Source organism: Ascaphus truei, chromosome 6 (assembly GCF_040206685.1).
Source record: "Ascaphus truei isolate aAscTru1 chromosome 6, aAscTru1.hap1, whole genome shotgun sequence".
Taxonomy (NCBI): domain Eukaryota; kingdom Metazoa; phylum Chordata; class Amphibia; order Anura; family Ascaphidae; genus Ascaphus; species Ascaphus truei.
The window spans coordinates 115,370,322-115,393,732 of NC_134488.1; the positions used below are offsets into that span (position 1 = coordinate 115,370,322).

The 23,411-nt window shown below is 49.5% G+C and overlaps 2 protein-coding genes across 2 annotated transcripts in view; both read left to right on the forward strand.

Annotated features, from left to right (window-relative positions):
• Positions 1 to 1,326: 1,326 nt before the first annotated feature.
• SLC25A34 (solute carrier family 25 member 34) lies at positions 1,327 to 22,283 on the forward strand. Its single transcript, XM_075605920.1, has 5 exons — positions 1,327 to 2,299; positions 9,525 to 9,590; positions 16,385 to 16,537; positions 20,929 to 21,063; positions 21,676 to 22,283. Exons 1-5 carry the CDS (start codon positions 1,898 to 1,900, stop codon positions 21,850 to 21,852), a joined length of 933 nt encoding a protein of 310 aa, XP_075462035.1. The 5' UTR covers positions 1,327 to 1,897; the 3' UTR covers positions 21,853 to 22,283.
• Positions 16,453 to 23,411, forward strand: part of TMEM82 (transmembrane protein 82) — a 36,717-nt gene continuing 29,758 nt past the window's right edge. The window contains exon 1 of the mRNA XM_075605919.1: positions 16,453 to 16,537. Coding sequence (XP_075462034.1) covers positions 16,519 to 16,537 — 19 coding nt within the window. The 5' untranslated portion in view covers positions 16,453 to 16,518. The remainder of the gene's footprint in view (positions 16,538 to 23,411) is intronic.

Genomic DNA, 23,411 nt, shown 5'->3' on the forward strand with positions numbered 1-23,411 from the left:
TTATATGAAAATAACAAAAGGAAAAACAAAAACCATAACTAGTTAACACAAGGGAACTCAACACCAGTCCTCACCCCCCCCTCTCTCCCTCCCCAACAGATCAGGTGTTCAGGATATCCCTGCTTCAGCACAGATGGCTTAATCAGTCCCTGCTTGAGCACAGGTGGCTCAGTCAGCTGAAGCAGGGATATCCTGAAAACCTGGCCTGTTGGGGGGGTGCTTGAAGTCTGCAGTTGAGCCCCCCCCATGTGTTAACACACCGATGCAGTAGGTAAGGATGCTAGAAAATGCTCTTTCTTTACCTGTCCACTAAGCCAGCGTGGACAGGGTTAACCTCATCAGGAAAAGACAGACACAACGTCATTGTCCCGGAGTTCACAGCACCGGAGTCTGTGCAGCTGATTCCTTACTCCAGACTCCATTGGAGATGATACCACCCCACTCACCCGAAAGGGTGTCAGCCGTTTGCTGATCTTATAGCTGCTCTACATCAGGAGGGCTTAACTCCAGTCCTCAAGACCCCCAACAGGTCAGGTTTTCAGAATCGCCTAACTTCAGCAAAAGGTGGCTCAGTCAAAGACTGAGCGTCTGATTGAGTCGCATATGCTGAAGCAGGGACTGATTGAGCCACCTGTGCTGAAGCGGAGATATTCTGAAAACCTGACCTGTTGGTGGATTATAAACTGGAGTTGAGCACCCCTGCTGTACACAATTCGAAACACACCAACCTTATCACCCCCTGTACCCTTTGCTTTCACTTACCCTTCCTTCTAGAATGCAAGCTCAGTGCAGCAGGGCCTCCTTGCCTATCTATGTACGTTCATGTTGGTTATCTTATAGTTTTCCGCCCTCCGACTCCATTGTACAGCGCTGCAGAATATACGGACGCATTATAAACAAATAATAATAACCTCACTGCAACCTCGGAGGACGTGTGCAGTTTGAGCCTGGATCTGTTTGGAATATATGGGTTCCTCTGGTACTTTTTGAATAATGCTAAAATAACCCGGAGAATATTTAACTTATTCATTTATTGTGCTTTAAATCGCCTAACCTTCCCAGCGTCAGAGGTCCTGAGGGGGTTAGAAAAAAATACAAACAACAAAAAGGAAAAGCAAGTTTTTTTTTTAAATTATTATTATTTTTTTTAACAATGGTTAGGATCAGGGAAACAACAGCACAGGATAAATTAAAAACTTCCCTTTGGCCTGGAGCTGCATGGAAAGTGACCTTTTCCCTTTATTTAATTGGGCTGGGCTGCCTGCTAGTCCCTCCCCTGGAGAGACTTGTGGAGGTGTGAGCTCTCACCAGCGCAGAGATTGGTTAGGAAGGGACTAGGAGGAGATGGCTAATGAGAGCCTTGGACGTTTAGCCCACAGAGGCAGAGAAGGGATGTGTGAGCAGCCAGGCAGTGTATGGCTGCCAGCATCACACTGACATCCAGCTGGGGGAGAGAGAAACAGGATCCGACACCCGGGGGGGGGGGGAAAGGGCGGAGAGAAGCTGGGTTCTGCCGTCTGCCCAGCACAGCCACACGCAGGCTGGATAGAAACTTTATCCTCATGTCCCGGTCATTGGGAACTTCCCCTCTTTCTCTGTTATACTGCACGGACGCCGCGTCCGAACGTCCAGAGGCAGATCTGAGGTTCTCCCAAGCAAGGGGGCTTTCACTTCTCATGCGCCTGCTGAATCTACGCTGCTGGGGATTCCTTATCAATTAGAATAACTGGAAGCGTTGCTTACTGACGTTCTTACGCTACATTATATAGCGGACGGGTTTCGGCATTTTTGCACCCACCGTAACCTTTTTGTGTGCCTGGTAACCAGATTTCAGAGCATCATTTAACCAGTAGAATTTATTTTATATATATATATATATATTTTAAATCCCATCGTCATGACGACTCCACCGTCTCCTCCGGCCATCTACATCTCCCCGCCGGTGGATTTCGTGCTGGGCGCGTCGGCGTGCTGCATGGCGTGTGTGTTCACCAACCCGCTGGAGGTGGTGAAGACGCGGCTGCAGCTGCAGGGGGAGCTGAGGTCCCGGGGCTCGTACACGCGGCATTACAGAGGGGTCCTGCAGGCCATGGTGGCTGTGGGGCAGGCGGACGGACTGCGAGGGCTGCAGAAAGGGCTGACGGCCGGGCTGCTGTACCAGGGGCTGATGAACGGGGTGAGGTTTTACCTGTACTCCCACGCAGAGGACATGGGGCTGACGCAGCTACCGGGAGGCAACGTCGCTGCTGGAGCCATCGCAGGAGCCATAGGGGCTTTGGTGGGGAGCCCAGCGTATCTGGTGAGCATATCCACTATATATATATATATATATATATATATATATATATATATTATAGCAAATTAAAATATCATTTGTGAGCACATTCACATGTCTCAGACAGGTCTGTAACCCGGCTTTCCCCCATTATCTCCCAGCATACAATGCTTCCTCTGCAGCCAGGGATTCTGGGTAATGACGTGCAAATGAGCACTCGCGGTGTGTGTGTGTGTATATATATATATATATACATTATACAGGTATAGGCTCCACGCACACTGCTTTGTTAAGCTCTATATGCAAAGCAGATAATATCGCAGGCAGCGGCAGGGCAGGTTTCCTGACTATATAAAAGTGCAAACACAGCACAGGCAGCAGCAGCGCAGGCTCCCACTTGACACTTCTCTGCCAACTCTCTATTTATTCATAAAGGGAAAACAGAATGTGACTTACCGTCTGACACACCCCCACACCCCCCTCTCCCGTCATTGCCCAACCCTTCATGTATACACAGCGCTGCGCTCCCTTGGTTCCTCCACACTCCCCCTGCTAGCACTCTCTCTAATCCTTCACACACTGGGCCAGGAACCAAGGATCTGGAGCCCCTGAACAAACCTGTTCTCTAAAGCGTAGGGTTATGATGTGGAGGTTGCCGTGTCAGCAGCTAATACAGAGGCAGCCTGTATGCAGAGCTGCAATTTCTCCTTCCACACACGCAAGGTGCTGCGCTCTTCCAGCTGCTGGGCAGGAAACAGCTGGATTAAACCTTCAATGGGAGGCATCAGCTGTCGCCCAATCATCGCCCACTCAAACCTCTCAGTGCTGGAGGGGTATGCTTAGTATTGGCATTGCTGATCAACCCATTCCACTCCGTGCCAAAGAGATCCAGGCCTTGGATTTTATTGAATTAAATTACACATTTCTTTTTTAAATAAGTTTAAATGTGGAGGTAAAAAAACTATGTAAAATGGGCTTCTTTAAAAATAATTGATTTGTGCTTTATTTTGCTCATATTGAGACGTTTCATTAATATACTGCCACCTCCCGCAACGGAGTGTTTGAAGCGTGAGGATAATAGGGAGTGCCGCCGAGTACCCCGACTTTCTTATGTGTAACCCAGCTCTACAATCGTTCCACTCTCTTTTTAGAAATAAGAGGTTTTTGTGTGTTTGTGTAAGGCTGCTGCCCTTTTTGCTTTTGATGAGACATATACATTGTGTAAACGCATTCTGCGCCTTACCCGAGGGCTTCACAAGTTTCAGATGGTTTTGGTATTGTGCATAGTACCGCTCATTTTTAGAGCACTTTAACCTGTGCCCCCCCCCCGTGACTTGCTGGGAGTTCCCTCCAAGAACACTTTGGGGGATTGTGCTTTTCCTAATACTTGACATCCCAGGATCTCAAATGTGAAATTTGGGCCCAGAAAGGTATTTATCCTTATTGCCGTGAGTCGGACAACATTGAAGTGTATGAAGTCGGTAAAAGCGCAGCACCATTTTATACACAACTAAAATAATATAATTGCCATTGTATGTTTTATATTAGACCTCAACATACATACTCCCCAGCGCAGAAGTAGTGTGAAAGATCATAGCAATAAAACATACAGTGAGAATGACATTAATATTACATTGGTACAGTGAGCTTAATATCTCCATCCTCATCACGTTTCCTTGTGAATCTCAGACCACAGTTACGTGTGGCTGTCCCTCTCCCTGTAGGACTGGAGAAGACGCCCTTGTGCTGTGACTCTGTGACTCTCTTTCTTGTTTCCCATCCCCCAGCTGTGTAGACTGCACAACTAAAGGACGTTATCCCCATAGGTCTGTGACGTTCATTCTCAGCCAGCTGAATGGTTGTGTGTGTGTGTGTGTGTGTGTGTGTGTGTGTGTGACGTGCTTTTTGGTGTGGGACATTGATTTCATACTGTCCAGGCAGTCCTCGTTTTCCAACGCTTCGCTTTACAACGAAAGGCTTATCCAACGCTATGCAATGCATACCTACGTTCATTTTTACAACGCCAAAATGGCTTATCCAACGCTCTTACGACGCTTTGCAACGTTGTGTATGTGTGTGTGTGTATATATATATATATATATATATATATATATATATATATATATATATATATATATATATACACACACATTCATATAAACAACGTTGCAAAGCATCGTAAGAGCGTATATATATAATATTATACTATATAATATTATATTATACTATATAATATATTATTTATTATGTTATATTATATATAATACAGTATATACACTATATAATTTGTGTGTGCTGCATATCTTATTGCCTGCATAAAATATTTGGTGTATTTTAGCATTAAAAATGGCTTCAGGAACGGAACCTTTCTTTTAAACAGTGTTCCTATGGGAAAATGTGTTTCGCTTTACAACGTTTCGCTTTACAACGCCATTTTGAGTAACGCATTGTGTCGGATAACCGAGGACTGCCTGTACATTTAAATCGTGTGTTTTTTGGTTTTTTTTATGGTGCAAGATAGTTTGAGAGTTACTGGATATTGAATTTAAGTTGTTGGTGAAACAAAAATCCAAATTAAAACCAAAGAACTCTTTAAATATAAAGCGTGTTTTTTTTTGTTGTTTGTTTTATTTTCTAAAAAAAACAAAAAACGTCTATTTGAAAAGTCCCAGGAAAATCACAGGGCATCAATGACAATTAAGAGAGGCGCCGGACTGGTCAGTTTCAAGGGCAGAAATAGTGAGGAGAGCATTATCCCTTCAGAGTAAGAGAGGCAGACAATGCTGTTTGACCAGATAGGGGCAAGAGAGAGACTGGTTGAAGGTCAGGTAGAGGGCGATGGGGGGAGAATTATAGGGTGGAAGAAAATGGGTTAAAGTGAAAGCTGAGACCGCAGAATAAGAGGAAGTGACGAACCCTGCAGACGGGATAAAAAGATTAGAGCAAAGGGAAGCGAAGGAATACATTGTATAAAACATGCGTGCCTGGTGTTCCCATTACCACCACATTTCTTCATTTGACCCTGACTCTAAAAACAATGAGCAACAAAAAACAAACAAAGATGCCCAGAGCTACTTCCAATGTGACAAAAATACACAGTATATATTCTCTTGAAAAAGGGTAATTTAGTTCAACCCTTTGGCCAAAGCGTCGTAAGCCTGCTGCCACTTTCAAGGCATGACCGTTGGCAGGTCCTGACACTCTGAGTTAAAATTCTTATTTACCTGTATAATTAGGGGAAGAATGCTCTGCATTGGATCTGTCGTAACCCGGCAAAATGAAACTGACCTGTCAACTAGGAAAGTTGTCTTAAAACAGTGACACTGAATTTGAAGCAGGGAGCCTGGTTCAAATCCCGGTGTCGTGACCTTGGGCAAGTCACTTTATCTCCCTGTGCCTCAGGCACCAAAAACATAGATTGTAAGCTCTATGGGGCAGGGAACTGTCTGTAAAAATATATATATATGTACAGCGCTGTATACAGTGGCAGCGCTATACGAGAAAAACATTTAAATACCTGCATTGTCCCTTGATAAAAAATTACAATCATTCCTTATTTATTAGGATTATGGCATCCAGGTTACTCTGAGTTGCTTCTAATATGCAATTTGATTAATAGTTAAAAAGAAGTGTGTGAAGGGGGGGTACAAAGGAAGATATGTGCCAAATGACTCTAGGTCCACAGTGTGATAATGATCCAGTCCTGGTTTTGTATTCCTAGTTGCTGGTCTGTTAGTAATGCAGTATAAGGCTGCGCTTATAGTGACGGCGACGCAACGTCGCCCGAAAACAAATGCATTGCTGCTGCGTGCGCTTATAATAAGCGCGACGGAGTGACGTCGCCGTCGCAAAAACTGGAAGCTGGCAAAATTTGATTTCTCAAGGGCTGTCGCCTCATATGACAGCCCTTGAACCAATCAAATGTCAGGAAATCCGCGCCGCTACCGCCCGGCAAAATATAACTTTCGCCTGTGGCGACGGGTGACGTCGCTATCGACGGCACTATAGGCGTGGCCTAAGGCGGAGATTATAGTGCGTGCGCGTTGCTCAAACAAAGTACAGTAGCTCTATTGGGCCGGCCATAGCGCGAGCGAGGTAGAGTGACGGCGCGGCAGGATTTTGAGACGACAAATAGTTTTGTGTTTTTTGCGCGACAGCCGCGTCAAGTGAGCGGTTCAGCCAATGAGGGCGAACTAGCCTGGTGATGTCACAGCCACGCCTCCCCATCAGAGTGCAAGGATCGCTCGAGCGACGGACGCTTGCGACTCCATGCGCTCCTTCACCATAAACGAAGCCTAATACAGTGAGCTGTAAGGAAAATCTGACCTGGATCGTAATCCTCCGCTGCCCTGAAGTTAATTATCAGAGATAGGCAGATGGACATACTGGGGCAGAGAGGCAGGATAGGCCTCAGACATCAGTCCCCCTAGGGCCTCACTGCATGAAGGTCTAACTCATGACCAGGTGCCATCACGTAATGGAATTCCAGATGGCTACTGGAAGGACAAGTGATGATGAAGAAGGTCATTTACATGCCCCAGTCACACCAGTGAGCAGTCGGAACGTATGCAATCACGTTCTCTCTCTTCCTCTTTCTGAAGTCCTGTTTATCACATTGGTAAGCAGATATTTGGAATGTGCGTCCTTGTGCTGACACAAGCACATGTGTCTTACTTACCCTTGTCCAAGTTATGTAAAATCACTTCTTTCATATCACACACACTGCCAGTGACACATACAGTAGGGCCCCGTTCATACAGCGGGTTCCGTTACAGGGCGCCGCCAAAAAGCGGAACCGGCGATTTTCGGCGTTTCCTACCCTTCTGCGCATGCGCAGACTCGGCAGTCCCCGTTCTACGCATGCGTGAACTCGGCCGCTCCCCCGTTCTGCGCATGCGCGAACTCTGCCGTCCCCTTTCTGCCCATGCATGAACATGGCGGCCCCCTTCTCGGTACCGCTGTTTTGGTGGATCGCCGAGAAGCGGGGCCCTCCTGTACCATATGGACCTGTTAGTGAGTAGTACCTCCTTATTGTTAGTGTGTCCTCCTAGTAGTGAACTGTAGTGTGTTCTGCAAATCTCCCAAGTTAACAGCAGCAGCAGCAGTTCAATACAATCTCCACACTGACTGGCAATTTAGCTAATTACTTGTCATTCCACAAAGATTCAGCTCGGGGGTTCACTAAATCACTGTCAGTGCTGGAGAAGGGTAACCAAGATATAAAGTTCTGTGGGGAAGATCATGTGACCAGGCAGTCACTAGATACAATTGGTGCACTGCTAGAGAGAGCAGGGCTCAAAAGGGGGTGTGCCAGAGCCTGTTGCAGAAGAGGAAGGGGATGTGACTTTGTAAATGGTTGCTATAGAAACAAAATGATTGTTACATTATGATACATTAAAAATGTAATTCAGAGTTGTTTTAAAAAAATGCTACAAGTATTTTCTCAAAGTACAGAACTGATTTATTATTTAAAAAAAACAAAAAAAAATGACACTTTCACAAGCTCCGCCGATGCACAGAAATGCCGGACCTTATTCTATCTGTGGGAATACTGTTGGCATTGTTACCTTATCTGGAGCAAAATAATAATTTACTGACGTACATCCCTAACTGTCTTATACCGAATGCTGCTTAAAAGCCTGCAATACAGATATAATTAACCATTTCTCATTCTCTTATTATATTTAACATGCTGCATATAACCGGCAGTACAATATTATTAACGCTTTTATATTTCCTTCCTTTTTTTTTTAACTTTGTTTATTTTGGATGCAAAAACCCCCCAAAAAACGTTTTACATACATGTAATGCGATACAATATTTAGCTGGTGAGTGGGTACAGAAATAAGAAAAGAAAAAAAAGGGGGGGGGGGAAAGAGTTAGAAGGAGAAAGGCAGGAGGGGGTTAATGTGATTGTATGATGTCATCAAACAATACATCAACTATGGAGGTTAAATATCTCCGCTAGGTTTCTTTGTGATTTTTTGTTTCCCCCCTCCATTCTTGAGCACCATTGTGCAGATACTGCAGTTATCAGCCCTTTTGACACTTGCCTTATCAGACAGGAGTACATGCCCAGCGCAGTCCGGCCTACCTATCCTGTCACCAAACAAACAAACAGGGAAGCGCTATATGAGTTAGGATCAGGCCCAGCAGCCACTTTATGTTGAAAACCACATATGAAATGAGCATAAAATTGCATGAATAAATACACAAAAATATATAAAATAAATTGCACAAGTCTCTGCCAGAGAGAAATTGTCCCGGTGGTGTGGATACAAGTTAATGCCCCTGTCTGATAGGACAGACTCGGACAAGAGTGGCCTTTGAGAGGTGAAAATCCAGAATGGTAGCTAGGATAGAAAGCGCTACCAACTGTGCAGGTAGTGAAGTGTGTAGAAATGGGAAGGTGCCGTAGGCATCAAATGTGGAAAGCGCTCACCCAGACTTCATACACTTCGCGCTGGTGGCTCCTTTTCTTTCCTCCTTCCCAGCACTCGTTGCAGAAACACCGCTCCACAGCTCTCCTGAGCTCGCACACCAGTGATGGAACTGCTCCCAGGACCCCATAGCTCTAGGGTCAGAGGGTCTCGCACAAACCACCATCATATTACCCCGCCGCGGCTCCCACACCTGGCTGAATGTTTGCACGGTGTCAGTAAGGTGTACAGGGACTTTATTTTTGTAATGCAGAATTAACCAAATCCTGTTGATTTCTTTTCTTTATATTTGGAGGTGGGCCTTTCCCGGGGGCTGCTCACTTATTTGCTGCTATAATATGGGAGCTGAGTTTCTGCCCATGGGTAGAGATGGTTTGTACAGGAGGGCTGACACACTTTTTAATATTTCTTCATTCAAAAGAGGGGATCTTCTTTAGTTACAAATATTGTCCTCACCAAGGGAATCTATGAAGAGCAGGTCCTAGGCTAACAATACACAATCACCTTGTCTCAGTAGCAGAGCCTCCTCTGCTACTCTCTCGCACAATGAAAGGGTTAGCCCTGTAGTTGGCAATAGGTTCAGAAGCCTTAGAACATGTTGCTGGCACATCTGGCAATTAATGGTTTATAAGCTGCAATGAATGACAATGCCACTTTATCTGCAATGATCTTTGGGTCAAGAAATGGTTATATGTGATGTCTTTCCTAGTCATCCTGGCAGTGATGGGGCTGAGAGTACTGTAGGCGGCAGCAGCAGTAGATGTGGGTTACCTGGGCATGTTCACTTACTTTGTCTTTCATTTGTTCAGGTAAAGACACATCTCCAGGCACAGACTGTAGCAGCTATAGCAGTTGGACATCAGCACAATCATCAGGTGAGGCTGTAAGAGGACTGCCCTTGTGCTCGCTGCCCCCTGTATGCCCTGCAACTCCCCTCTCCTGCTCCTGTGGATCTCCTCTCTGCCCCCTGTATGTCCTGCTCTGTGACTCCCCTCTCTGCCCTGCTCTGTGACTCCCCTCTCTGCGCTGCTCTGTGACTCCCCTCTCTGCCCCCTGTATGTCCTGCTCTGTGACTCTCCTCTCTGCCCCCTGTATGTCCTGCTCTGTGACTCTCCTCTCTGCCCCCTGTATGTCCTGCTCTGTGACTCTCCTCTCTGCCCCCTGTATGTCCTGCTCTGTGACTCCCCTCTCTGCCCCCTGTATGTCCTGCTCTGTGACTCCCCTCTCTGCGCTGCTCTGTGACTCCCCTCTCTGCCCTGCTCTGTGACTCCCCTCTCTGCCCCCTGTATGTCCTGCTCTGTGACTCCCCTCTCTGCCCCCTGTATGTCCTGCTCTGTGACTCTCCTCTCTGCCCCCTGTATGTCCTGCTCTGTGACTCTCCTCTCTGCCCCCTGTATGTCCTGCTCTGTGACTCCCCTCTCTGCTCTGCTCAGTGACTCCCCTCTCTGCGCTGCTCTGTGACTCCCCTCTCTGCCCCCTGTATGTCCTGCTCTGTGACTCTCCTCTCTGCCCCCTGTATGTCCTGCTCTGTGACTCCCCTCTCTGCCTCCTGTATAACCTGCTCTAGAATTAGCACCAGTTGCCCCCTGTGCTCCAGGCTCGGTGTCTCTCCCCTCTGTCCCCTGAGTGACCCGCTCTATGGCTACTAAATACTGTGACAATAGAACGCGTTTCCGCGGCATGCCGAGGAAAGGGATATACTCTCTCGTGCTCCACACAGTGCGCTATCTCGCCTTTGTCGCCCGCCCCGATACCATCTGGAGGCAGGTACTACCAGCAAATGAGGGCGGGAGGTCCACGTGGAGGGAACTGGGGAACAGTTGGAGGGAACAGGGTTGGTTCCCCGCCCCATCGGAGATCTGAGATGGAGAGTCCTCCACGGTGCACTGAGCACGGGGGAGTACTTGGTCCACTTCACGGACTTCCCCCCCACCTGCCCCTTTTGTGGCGAGCGGGAGGCCCTCTTACCCACCTTGAGAGGCCTTCTCCTGCAGTTCTGGCTGCACTTTTCCCCTCACCTTTTTATTTTTGGGTGCCCAGTGTCCCGGGACAATAAGCCTAGGGACCTCCTCATCAACCTGCTCCTGGCATTGGCTAAGCTCGCCGTTTATAAGACCAGGAAGCAGTGTCTGGAGAGGGAGGTCCCAACAAACATCGTGGCCATGTTCCGGGCGCTGGTGCGCTCCCGTATCCGGGCAGAGTTCGCCTCCCAGTGGGCGACAAGCGGGGTGCTCTGCTCGGTATCCCCCACTTTGGATTCTTTTTCACTCGCCATCATTATGTAGTGCACTTTATTTTTACGACACCGTGCACTGAAAATAGTTTTTTGTTTTTATTTGAAGTGCTGGTTTGTCATTGTTCCATTGGCTAATCCCAATGGGATTTCTGTTCTCTGCCGGCCAGTCCCTTTAAACCAGTCAAAAATAGTCCTAATAAGTGCAGGACTTGCATCTCTTGAGCAATGAAGAGGCTAATTCCAGAATGCCCTATTTAGGTTAATTTAAAGATTATGATATAGTGTTGAGCAATGAAGGGGCTCAGAGAGACAATCCAAGCGGCACTTAAAAATATATATTTTTATTCCTTTAATATTTGCAGCCTTTGATTACCTGTTGTTATTGAAAACGAATTACCTAAGCTGCCCGGTTTGATTCGTTTTCCCGTAATCGATCAGCAAAGATCCTGCTTCCCAGGGTCAATTAATTAAATGGCTGCCTTTCAGGTTCAATCAATCCTTCAGTCAGTGTAACTCAGCAGCTACAAGGTATTCTTAAATTACTATGGTAACATTATCTATTGTTACAGTTTGCATTTCCAACTGCTGGGAATATTGGCAACAAATTAACAGGAAACTGTTAGGCTGGGTCCATAGAGGGGGAAGCCGCGCTGAGCCCCGTTATCCTCAATGAGGATGTCTATAGAGGGGGCTTCCGTGAGCGTCCGCAGGCGTGCTGAGGCGCAGGGATTTTCAGCCGACAGCCAAAACTGTTTCTCAGCGCGCTGTCGGCTGAAAACACCCAATCAGCACGAAGCAGCATCATGACGTCGACGCCGTGCTGTTGACGCTTCGCGGGCTATTGGCCCAGCGACGTCATTGCCCCGCCTCCCGATCGCGCACGCTGGCTCGCCTGCCAGTCCATGGAATCGCTCCTGACCAAGCAGGCGAGCCTCAGCGTCAGCACGGAGGAGTCCGGCTGGACCCCTCTATGGCCTCAGCCTTACAAAGATCTTGCACTGCTGGGGAAGTGTTAAAACCTGCTATAGAAATCAAAGGATTCTCAGGATATTAAAACTCATAAAAAATGGCATTGAGTTGAATGTAAAAAAAATGTTGTAAGTATTATCTAATAGCCAACTACAGAACTGATTTATTTTAAAAGGCACACATGTTGGATATTGCTGGGATTGCTTCTTTAATGCGGTGGTACTCTGTGCTTCCAATGGCACACCCGTGCATTATATCAGGGGTACGCAAACTTCCTGAGCTGCGCCCCCATGCCGACAGCCGCAGCGTTCGCGCCCCCTCTCTCCGAGGACTGGGCGTCAAATGATGGCGCGGGTCATGTGACGTCACGTGACCCTGCCACGTCATTTGCCGCTGTGTTGCCATGGCGACACATCGCCGAACACCCGGCAGAGAGCAGGTAAGGGAGTTACGGAGACCTCACGCCACCCCACGGCATTTAATTTAAATGCGGTGGGGAAGAGCGCGGTGCCTCTGTAACCGCCGCGCCCCCCCCTAGAAATTCTCACGCCCCCCAGTTTGCGCACTGCTGCATTATATGACCAGCAGAGGCTTGTCAGGAGCATAGTGGTAAAAGGACATTTTGGGGGCATGATATGAAGGGGGTGTTATTATCTCATCGTTAAGGTGTTGCTCTATGAAGTGGCGACCAATGTACAAAAGTCCGTGCCAGCCCCATGTGACCTTCGGTTAGTCTCCTTATCTACCTTTGCCTCTGATACTAGAGATACGATTGTCAGCTCCGCAGTGTTTTGTCAGTGAGGAATCAGAGAGGTGCAAGGGGGATGTAGGCAGAGGAGGCGGGGGGGGGGGGGTGTTCATGACAAATCTATTTTCTGCTTTGTTTATCCCAAACTCCAAAGTCCTCCGGTGGGTGGAATCTGACTGCTCTGCTCTGAGTGGCCTAATCCTTGTACTGCTGATCACTCCTGGCTGTGACTATACCTCTAATCCATGAAGGGTTATACATGACTGCCCAAGTTTAACCCCTCCGTGGCTAAGCAATGAGTTGCAGGCAGTTCAGGCGACAGGGATATGATTAATCTTCTCTCCCCTATCTGCAATGACACCACGGTCCCTGTAGCCAGGAGCTGCAGACCTGATGGGGGCATCATGATGACATCAAGGCGTGCAGTGAGACTTGACAAATCTTATTCATTATGGGGGACTTGTCCTACGTTGTTCTATCAGTGGTCCTACGTAGTTCTATCAGTGGTCCTACGTGCTAGAGCAGGGGGTTCCAACTAGTTTTCCAATGGTGCCACATCCAAAAACAAATCGAGTAGAAGAGCTTATAAAAGCTTAAAAGTTCATGAAGTATTATAATTTAATACGTGTGTTTGTATATAAATATATATGCAAAAATGCTTCTATAAAGTAATTTATTAGGTGAAAGTTAAAAGGTAATTCAAAAAGGCACACTTACAATTGCACTGGCTGTTCACATGCACACAGTATTCAGGTACTGTAACCTGTAACTGTCACCTGATTTAAAGGTAAGTCGGTGTGGTAAGTCAGTTCCTCTGCAGGGTGAGTATTCGCCTGCCGCGGGGAGTGTTCTCCGGCCGGTATCCGGAGTCGGTGGATGATGTCGCCGCGTCAGCCCGGCTAACGGCCGTGTCTTCACTGCGCAGGTCTGCCAAGTCTCTGCCGGGTCTGCGTGCTTTCTCACGCCGAACGCGTTTCGTGGCTGCTCCTCCCACTTCCTCAGGAGTCTTGCATGCGGATGGGAACTCCCATCAAAAAGTCTAATTTAAATAAATAATCCTTTAATCATGGTAACTATGCAGCAGGTGATCAGATTAGTCACTACTAATTGTGTGAATCAAATGTAACCTTTTGTTGACATCTCTGCTATACAGGAGATCCTGAATACATCAGACAGGGAACAAATGTAATTGTTTTTATTATTACTTTTATTATTTTTCCATTAGGGAAACAGTCAGGTTCAGATCTAGCTAAAATCAATCTTATTAACCCTAATTGAGCATTATTCCCTGTATAATGTATTCAGGATATACCCAGTGGGGAATTCTGCCGGTTTGCACCAGTTTGTGCGAACCTGTTACTAAAATTACAACAGTTCGCCGAACCGGTGCTTATTCTCTCACCCGTCCTGGGCGGCGTCTATCAGTATCTCCCGGCATCTTTTCCCTGCACACCTTCTCAATATGGAGGCGCGGCGTCAAATGGCGTCGCGTTGTCATGCCAATGCCAATGTCATGCCAGATTTGCAGGGGGAACATGCGATGCTGGAGCATGCTGGGAGACGCCGCCCGGACAGGTGAGGGGGAGATCTGGGGGAGATCTGAGGATGTTGAGGGGGATTGGAGGAGATGTGAGGATGATGAGGGGTTCTGGGGGAGATCTGATGATGAGGGGGAGAAGCTTATGATGATTTTTCACTATGAAAGGGTGGTAAGGTGTGAGAGAGAACTGGTTGCTAACATTTTTGAATCCCACCACTGTATATACCCCATCCCTGTAGCAGAGATGTCAACAAATGGTTCAATTTGATTCACACAATTAGTAGTGACTAATCTGATCACCTGCTGCATAGTTACCATGATTTAAGGATATATTATTTAAATGAGACTTTGGAAGGGAGTTCCCATCCGCATCCAAGACTCCTGAGGAAGTGGGAGAAGCAGCCACGAAACGCGTTGAGCGTGTGGAAGCAGGCAGACTCGGCAGAGACCTGGCAGAACTGTGCAGACCTGCGCAGTGAAGACACGGCCGATAGCCGGGCTGAGGAGGTGACATCATCATTCACCGATAACGGATGGAGGACATTCGCCGACGCTGAACACCCCCTGCGGAAGGAGAAAACTCGCTCTGCTGATGAGCCCCACACTGACTTACCTTTAAATCACCAGGTTGCAGTACCTGTATACAGTGTGCATACGAACAGCCACTGCAACTGTAAGTGTGCATTTTTTATTACCTTTTAAATGACTTTGTTACGCCGTAGGCCTCGTTTATACTTGCGGCGTCAGTGCGTGGCCGCGTGACATCACTCACACGTTGCGCGTGCGAAACCTGCACTGCAGCCTGGAGGCATCGGGAGGCGACAGGGAGGTGTGGCCGTGACCTCACGTGAGCGGTTCGCCCTCATTTATTTATTTATAAAATGTGTTACCCGGAAGTAATACATTGAGAGTTACCTCTCGTTTTCAAGTATGTCCTGGGCACAGAGTTAAGACAAATAATACATGGTTACAAATACATAGTTACATTAAGTGATCAGGGTATACATTATATACAAGACATTGCATGCACAGTTAAAGATAATATATATTATGAGCGTATGTAACCAGTTACAGACCAGATTAAAATGTGAGACAGCCTTAGCTTTGAAAGAACTTAGCCTGGTGGCGGCTGTGAGAGTCTCCGGTAGGTTGTTCCAGTTTTGGGGTGCACGGTAAGAGCAGGAGGAGCGGCCGGATACTCGGCTGAACCGCTCACGTGACGCAGCCACCACATCACGTGCGCTGCCAATATAATTGCGGCCATAGAAGCGTTTCTTACGCTCTCCCCTATAGAAAATTTACTCTAAGTGACCTCCAAGCTGCCTTCTTATTGACATCCAGTCTGCTCTCCCAAACGGTAACATTGGTCTCACTTTTTCCATTTGAAACAAATCATGGTAACATTTACATAGTAACATACACATCCCAATGTACTACCCCCCTCCAGTATGGTTTCAGTGCGTTTTATCCTGATAGGTGTGTGAGTGTGTGTGTGTGTGTATGTGTGTGTGTATATATATCTTTAATTATAGTGTGAAATATTGCACTACCAGACCAACATTCAATGACATTAGCACAAGCAGATGGTGCCAGGGCCATTCCAAAGCCCTTTGTGGGCTGGATTTGACCCCAGGTCGCCAGTTGAAGAGCCCGGCTTCACAGAATAATTTGATCACATGGCTCTAATGGGCAGACGTATTCCGTGGAGAGGTTGGAGCAGGTATTTGTGCTTCGTTTCTCTGTGGGGTGGAGGGAGCGGGTTACATGGTAACAGTGTGTTGTCCTATGTGACTGAACCTGTCCTTGATATGGTAGAAGCTGCACCTGCCCCGTGCTGGGAGTATACCCCTGAGGGAGGGAGGAAGGGTATACAGCTTGAGGTAATATAGGAAAAGTATTCAAGGCCCACTAATTGATACAGGTTTCTGTAATATGGGGTGTGTGTGTTGGGCCCGTTCACATAGGAATGAAGCACGTACTGTGTTCAGAGAGATGAAAGGGAGGTATATATTGCCCCATTAATCGGCAAGCGAAGATATTCACCCTGTAATACAGGAAGGGGAGGTTTGAATATGGAAGGAGAGGTGTGAATATATGGCCCTGTGTTCAGGGTTCATGTGAGGTCACTGGACATCCTGTGTGTGTGCATCCAAGAACTTCCCTCTTCTTTCCCCAGAGTGTGAGCAGCGCCTTCGAGACGATCTATAAGAAGCAGGGTGTCCTGGGACTCTGGCGCGGGGTGAATGGAGCTGTGCCCCGGGTTATGGTGGGGTCGGCCGTCCAGCTGGCAACATTCGCCAATGCCAAGGAATGGGTCAAAAAGCAGAAGGTACGAGAGGGGACCTTTCTTAAAAACATGTTCACCAATTTTACTCCCATGCAAAAAAAATGGGGTGTCTCGTGCACAGGGGTCCTGGGGGTTGGGAGGGTGGAGCGACGGGTCCTGGGGGTTGGGAGGGTGGAGCGACGGGTCCTGGGGGTTGGGAGGGTGGAGCGACACTGACCCTATCCAGGAATTCTGCATTTCTGCTATAATTAAATATTCTAAACACCCTTATAATATTTACCATAAAGTTCCCTGATACTGGAAACTGAGGAGTTAATATCCTCTTGTGGTAACCCAACTCCTGAGTGACCAGAGCCCTTCAAAAAAAACATATGGTAATATTCACTAGTAACCATTCAGGAGCACAAAGCAAGAAACCCGCGTAGCGCCCTGGGGTACGGCTGTGTTGACTCCCCGGGATACGGCTGTGTTGACTCCCCGGGATACGGCTGTGTTGACTCCCCGGGAAACGGCTGTGTTGACTCCCCGGGAAACGGCTGTGTTGACTCCCCGGGAAACGGCTGTGTTGACTCCCCGGGATACGGCTGTGTTGACTCCCCGGGATACGGCTGTGTTGACTCCCCGGGGTACGGCTGTGTTGACTCCCCGGGGTACGGCTGTGTTGACTCCCCGGGATACGGCTGTGTTGACTCCCCGGGATACGGCTGTGTTGACTCCCGGGGATACGGCTGTGTTGACTCCCCGGGATACGGCTGTGTTGACTCCCCGGGATACGGCTGTGTTGACTCCCCGGGGTACGGCTGTGTTGACTCCCCGGGAAACGGCTGTGTTGACTCCCCGGGTTGGGCTCACTTCTGATTTTGGACGTAGATCAGTACTAATAATAGAATTGGGCAGGTGCCTGAGTGGCCCGGTGTGATCCCACAGGGGGGTTAACACCTCTTTAGCTGCAGCCTGTGCAGGGGACAATGTGAGCGGCCGTCCTGCAGGTCTCGCACAGTCTCTAGTGAAGAGCTGCAGGGCTGGGACAGACGCCACTCGGGAAGCACCCAAAGGGCTCCATGTATGAAGACCACACCACGAGGCATTGTCACCTCGTCGCACTTTGCGTCAGTACATCAAAGTACTTCAATATTGCCCCCCTTCCCCCCCCCCCCCCCCGCCTGTGCCCCAGCCTGGACTGTGTTAATAGGGGGAGTTTCTTGGTGCTCGTATTATAATGGGATATATCCCATTCTGCGTCTCTGAACTTGAACATGATGTAGAAAATTGGAATAACGGGTTCCTTCCATTCGATGGCGCCATGGTAAAATAAATACATGTCTGCAGTGCCTGAACACACGCACTGTCCTGTGCCTCGATACATAGCGCTATGTATGTGACCGTGAATAACTCGCATAGCCCCGAAGTGTTTGATCATTTCTTGTGACATGATCAGCATCATTCCCCATCCCTCTCTGGCCATCTATTCCTTTCTATTATGGCAGGGGGGCTCAACTCCAGTCCTCAAGACCCCCCCCCCCCCAAAAGGTCAGGTTTTCAGGATAGCCCAGGTGGCTCAATCGGAGGCTCAGTCGAAGATTGAGCCACATTTGCTGAAGCAGGGACTGTGAGTCACCTGTGCTGAAGCGGGGATATCCTGATCACCTGACCTGTTGGGAGGTCTTGAGGACTGACGTTGAGCACCTCCTGATTTATGGGATTGTGTGATGATGGTAACCACACACCTGTAGTGACGTGCAATGGGCTTATTATTAATGTAGCGTGCCGGGTACCCATTACACAACATAACACAGGATACGTGTGATCAGGGGGCAGAGGTTTTAGGACATTTTACATGTTGTACACACACAACTCGACGGATACACACTTCCGAGGGCGCAAATAGTGAAACGCACACACTGAGCACTGACTACACATCATATGATAACAATAATAGTTCTATTTCTTTTTATACATAACCCTGATAATGTTCATAGGATTCCGCAGGCACAAGGACTCCAAGCGCTAAAGGAATTGTGGTGCTGGGGTCACAGGGAGGTGACGGGACATACCCAGGGTCACAGGGAGGTAACAGGACATATCCAGGGTCACAGGGAGGTAACGGGACATACTCAGGGTCACAGGGAGGTGACGGGACATACCCAGGGTCACAGGGAGGTGACGGGACATACCCAGGGTCACAGGGAGGTAACGGGACATACCCAGGGTCACAGGGAGGTAACGGGACATACTCAGGGTCACAGGGAGGTGACGGGACATACCCAGGGTCACAGGAGGTGACGGGACATACCCAGGGTCACAGGGAGGTGACGGGACATACCCAGGGTCACAGGGAGGTGACGGGACATACCCAGGGTCACAGGGAGGTAACAGGACATACCCAGGGTCACAGGGAGGTGACGGGACATACCCAGGGTCACAGGGAGGTAACAGGACATACCCAGGGTCACAGGGAGGTGACGGGACATACCCAGGGTCACAGGGAGGTAACGGGACATACCCAGGGTCACAGGGAGGTAACGGGACATACCCAGGGTCACAGGGAGGTAACGGGACATACCCAGGGTCACAGGGAGGTAACGGGACATAACCAGGGTCACGGGGAGGTAACAGGACATACCCAGGGTCACAGGGAGGTAACGGGACATACCCAGGGTCACGGGGAGGTAACAAGACATACCCAGGGTCACGGGGAGGTAACAGGACATACCCAGGGTCACGGGGAGGTAACGGGACATACCCAGGGTCACGGGGAGGTAACGGGACATACCCAGGGTCACGGGGAGGTAACGGGACATATTCAAGGGTCACAGGGAGGTAACGGGACATACCCAGGGTCACAGAGAGGTAACGGGACATACCCAGGGTCACAGTGAGGTGACAGGACATACCCAGGATCACAGGGAGGTAACGGGACATACCCAGGGTCACAGGGAGGTAACAAGACATACCCAGGGTCACAGGGAGGTAACGGGACATACCCAGGGTCACAGGGAGGTAACGGGACATACCCAGGGTCACAGGGAGGTAACGGGACATACCCAGGGTCACAGGGAGGTAACGGGACATACCCAGGGTCACAGGGAGGTAACGGGACATACTCAGGGTCACAGGGAGGTAACGGGACATACCCAGGGTCACAGGGAGGTAACGGGACATATCCAGGGTCACAGGGAGGTAACAAGACATACCCAGGGTCACAGGGAGGTAACGGGACATACCCAGGGTCACAGGGAGGTAACAAGACATACCCAGGGTCACAGGGAGGTAACGGGACATACCCAGGGTCACAGGGAGGTAACGGGACATACCCAGGGTCACAGGGAGGTAACGGGACATACCCAGGGTCACAGGGAGGTAACGGGACATACCCAGGGTCACAGGGAGGTAACGGGACATACCCAGGGTCACAGGGAGGTAACGGGACATACTCAGGGTCACATGGAGGTAACAGGACATACCCAGGGTCACAGGGAGGTAACGGGACATACCCAGGGTCACAGGGAGGTAACGGGACATACTCAGGGTCACAGGGAGGTAACGGAACATACCCAGGGTCACAGGGAGGTAACGGGACATACCCAGGGTCACAGGGAGGTAACGGGACATACCCAGGGTCACAGGGAGGTAACAGGACATACCCAGGGTCACAGGGAGGTAACGGGACATACCCAGGGTCACAGGGAGGTAACGGGACATACCCAGGGTCACAGGGAGGTAACGGGACATACCCAGTGTCACAGGGAGGTAACGGGACATACCCAGGGTCACAGGGAGGTAACTGGACATACCCAGGGTCACAGGGAGATAACGGGACATACCCAGGGTCACAGGGAGGTAACGGAACATACCCAGGGTCACAGGGAGGTAACGGGACATACCCAGGGTCACAGGGAGGTAACGGGACATACCCAGGGTCACAGGGAGGTAACGGGACATACCCAGGGTCACAGGGAGGTAACAAGACATACCCAGGGTCACAGGGAGATAATAAGACATACCCAGGGTCACAGGGAGGTAACAAGACATACCCAGGGTCACGGGGAGGTAACAAGACATACCCAGGGTCACGGGGAGGTAACAAGACATACCCAGGGTCACAGGGAGGTAACGGGACATACCCAGGGTCACAGGGAGGTAACGGGACATACCCAGGGTCACAGGGAGGTAACGGGACATACCCAGGATCACAGGGAGGTAACGGGACATACCCAGGGTCACAGGGAGGTAACAGGACATACCCAGGGTGACAAGCGTAGCTGACACTGGGATTTAAACCAGGTTCGCCTGCTTCAAAGAGGGTAACATTACCACTAAGCTGCCCCTTCAGCCCGGACACTGTAACCGTCACAGATAGCAGCCAGTGACGCGCACAGCGGTGCCAGGGTCTCATGCGGTGCTGATGGCGTCTCTGTCTCTTGCTTCTCCAGTGGTTCGCTGAGGACAGCTGGTTGGTGGCTCTGGCTGGAGGAATGATCAGCAGTGTTGGTGTTGCCATAGCGATGATGCCATTTGATGTGGTCAGCACCCGGTTGTATAACCAACCTGTGGATAGCATGGGCAGGGTGAGTGCCCCTTATATTCTGGGGTGGCTGCTGGGGAACGTGCTGGGGTATCACCATGCTGTGTTAACACGGTTTCATTGGTCAGGTGCTCCGGCATTGGGTCTAACATGGCTGCATACTTGCAGGCTCGAACTGTTACACACTACAGGCCCTTGATGCCCCAGTCTGATCCTTGATGCCCCAGTCTGGCCCTTGATGCCCCAGTCTGATACTGATGTCCTCTTAAGATCTGGGTCCAGTCTTTGCACTACTAAAAATAATGTATTCTGGTTCTGCTGAATTTCTACAGAATATGGGGACTTGGAGAACCAGGGATGGGCTAGAGTAGGGGTGGCCAACCCAAGTCCTCAAGGGCCACAAACAAGCCAGGTTTTCAGGATATCCCTGCGTCAGCACAGGTGGCTCAGTCAGACTGATTGAACCACCTATGCTGAAGCAGAGCTATCCTGAAAACCTGACCTGTTGGTGGCCTTTGAGGACTGGAGTTGCCCACCCCTAGGCCTAGCGTCTCATGTCGGCATGGAGGGCAAGCAGGCAATAATACAGGTAGCTGTCATCTCTAGGTGGCCCCCTGCTGGATCAGGTGTGTAAGTGTCTGTGTTGTGTTTGCAGGGGATGCTGTACCGTGGGTTCCTGGACTGTTTTCTAAAGATCACGCAAAAGGAAGGAGTTCTGGCTTTGTACAAGGGGCTGGTGCCGGCCTATGTGCGGCTGGGGCCACACACCATCCTTAGCCTGCTCTTCTGGGAAGAGCTGAGGAAGCTCACATACTATTATCAGCACCACTGAGGAGCTCGTCAGAGCTGAGAACAGCCGGGCTGTGCGCCAAGAGCTCCGAAAGAACACAGGAGAAAAGCTCTGAGAGATGCGGGGCAGAGCTCAGGGGGAATGTTAGAGCTCAGCGCATCCTTACCAAAGCTCTGAGTGGGCGCCTTGTTGCTATGGAGGGAGTGGGGTGTTTGTATCGCACCCATGAGAACTGCATACATGGAACGCGGACACGGAAATATGTATTGTAAAGAGGAGGCTGCAACATGTTGTACATGGGAAGCACTGTCTGCAATGGGCACCCGTCTGATTAACATGGCTCGTCTACATTCACTTGCCCAGTGTAACCCCTAAAATAACATGGCACCCCAGTCCGAGGAACAAATAACTCTGCAGAGCCACCCGAGGATCCACTATTTAGAAGAATAAAAAAAAACATTTTCTTTGTGTAATCCATTGGTCTTTATTTCAGGGGGTATTGAACTCCTATTGTAACCATATTCCAACATCCTTACCCCATTCCAACATCCTTACCCCATTCCAACATCCTTACCCCATTCCGACATCCTTACCCCATTCCGACATCCTTACCCCATTCCGACATCCTTACCCCATTCCGACGTCCTTACCCCATTCCGACGTCCTTACCCCATTCCGACATCCTAACCCCATTCCGACATCCTTACCCCATTCCGACATCCTTACCCCATTCCGACATCCTTACCCCATTCCGACATCCTTACCCCATTCCGACATCCTTACCCCATTCCGACATCCTTACCCCATTCCGACATCCTTACCCCATTCCGACATCCTTACCCCATTCCGACATCCTAACCCCATTCCGACGTCCTTACCCCATTCCGACGTCCTTACCCCATTCCGACGTCCTTACCCCATTCCGACGTCCTTACCCCATTCCGACGTCCTTACCCCATTCCGACGTCCTTACCCCATTCCGACGTCCTTACCCCATTCCGACGTCCTTACCCCATTCCGACGTCCTTACCCCATTCCGACGTCCTTACCCCATTCCGACGTCCTTACCCCATTCCGACGTCCTTACCCCATTCCGACGTCCTTACCCCATTCCGACGTCCTTACCCCATTCCGACGTCCTTACCCCATTCCGACATCCTTACCCCATTCCGACATCCTTACCCCATTCCGACGTCCTTACCCCATTCCGACGTCCTTACCCCATTCCGACGTCCTTACCCCATTCCGACGTCCTTACCCCATTCCGACGTCCTTACCCCATTCCGACGTCCTTACCCCATTCCGACGTCCTTACCCCATTCCGACGTCCTTACCCCATTCCGACGTCCTTACCCCATTCCGACGTCCTTACCCCATTCCGACGTCCTTACCCCATTCCGACGTCCTTACCCCATTCCGACGTCCTTACCCCATTCCGACGTCCTTACCCCATTCCGACGTCCTTACCCCATTCCGACGTCCTTACCCCATTCCGACGTCCTTACCCCATTCCGACGTCCTTACCCCATTCCGACGTCCTTACCCCATTCCGACGTCCTTACCCCATTCCGACATCCTTACCCCATTCCGACATCCTTACC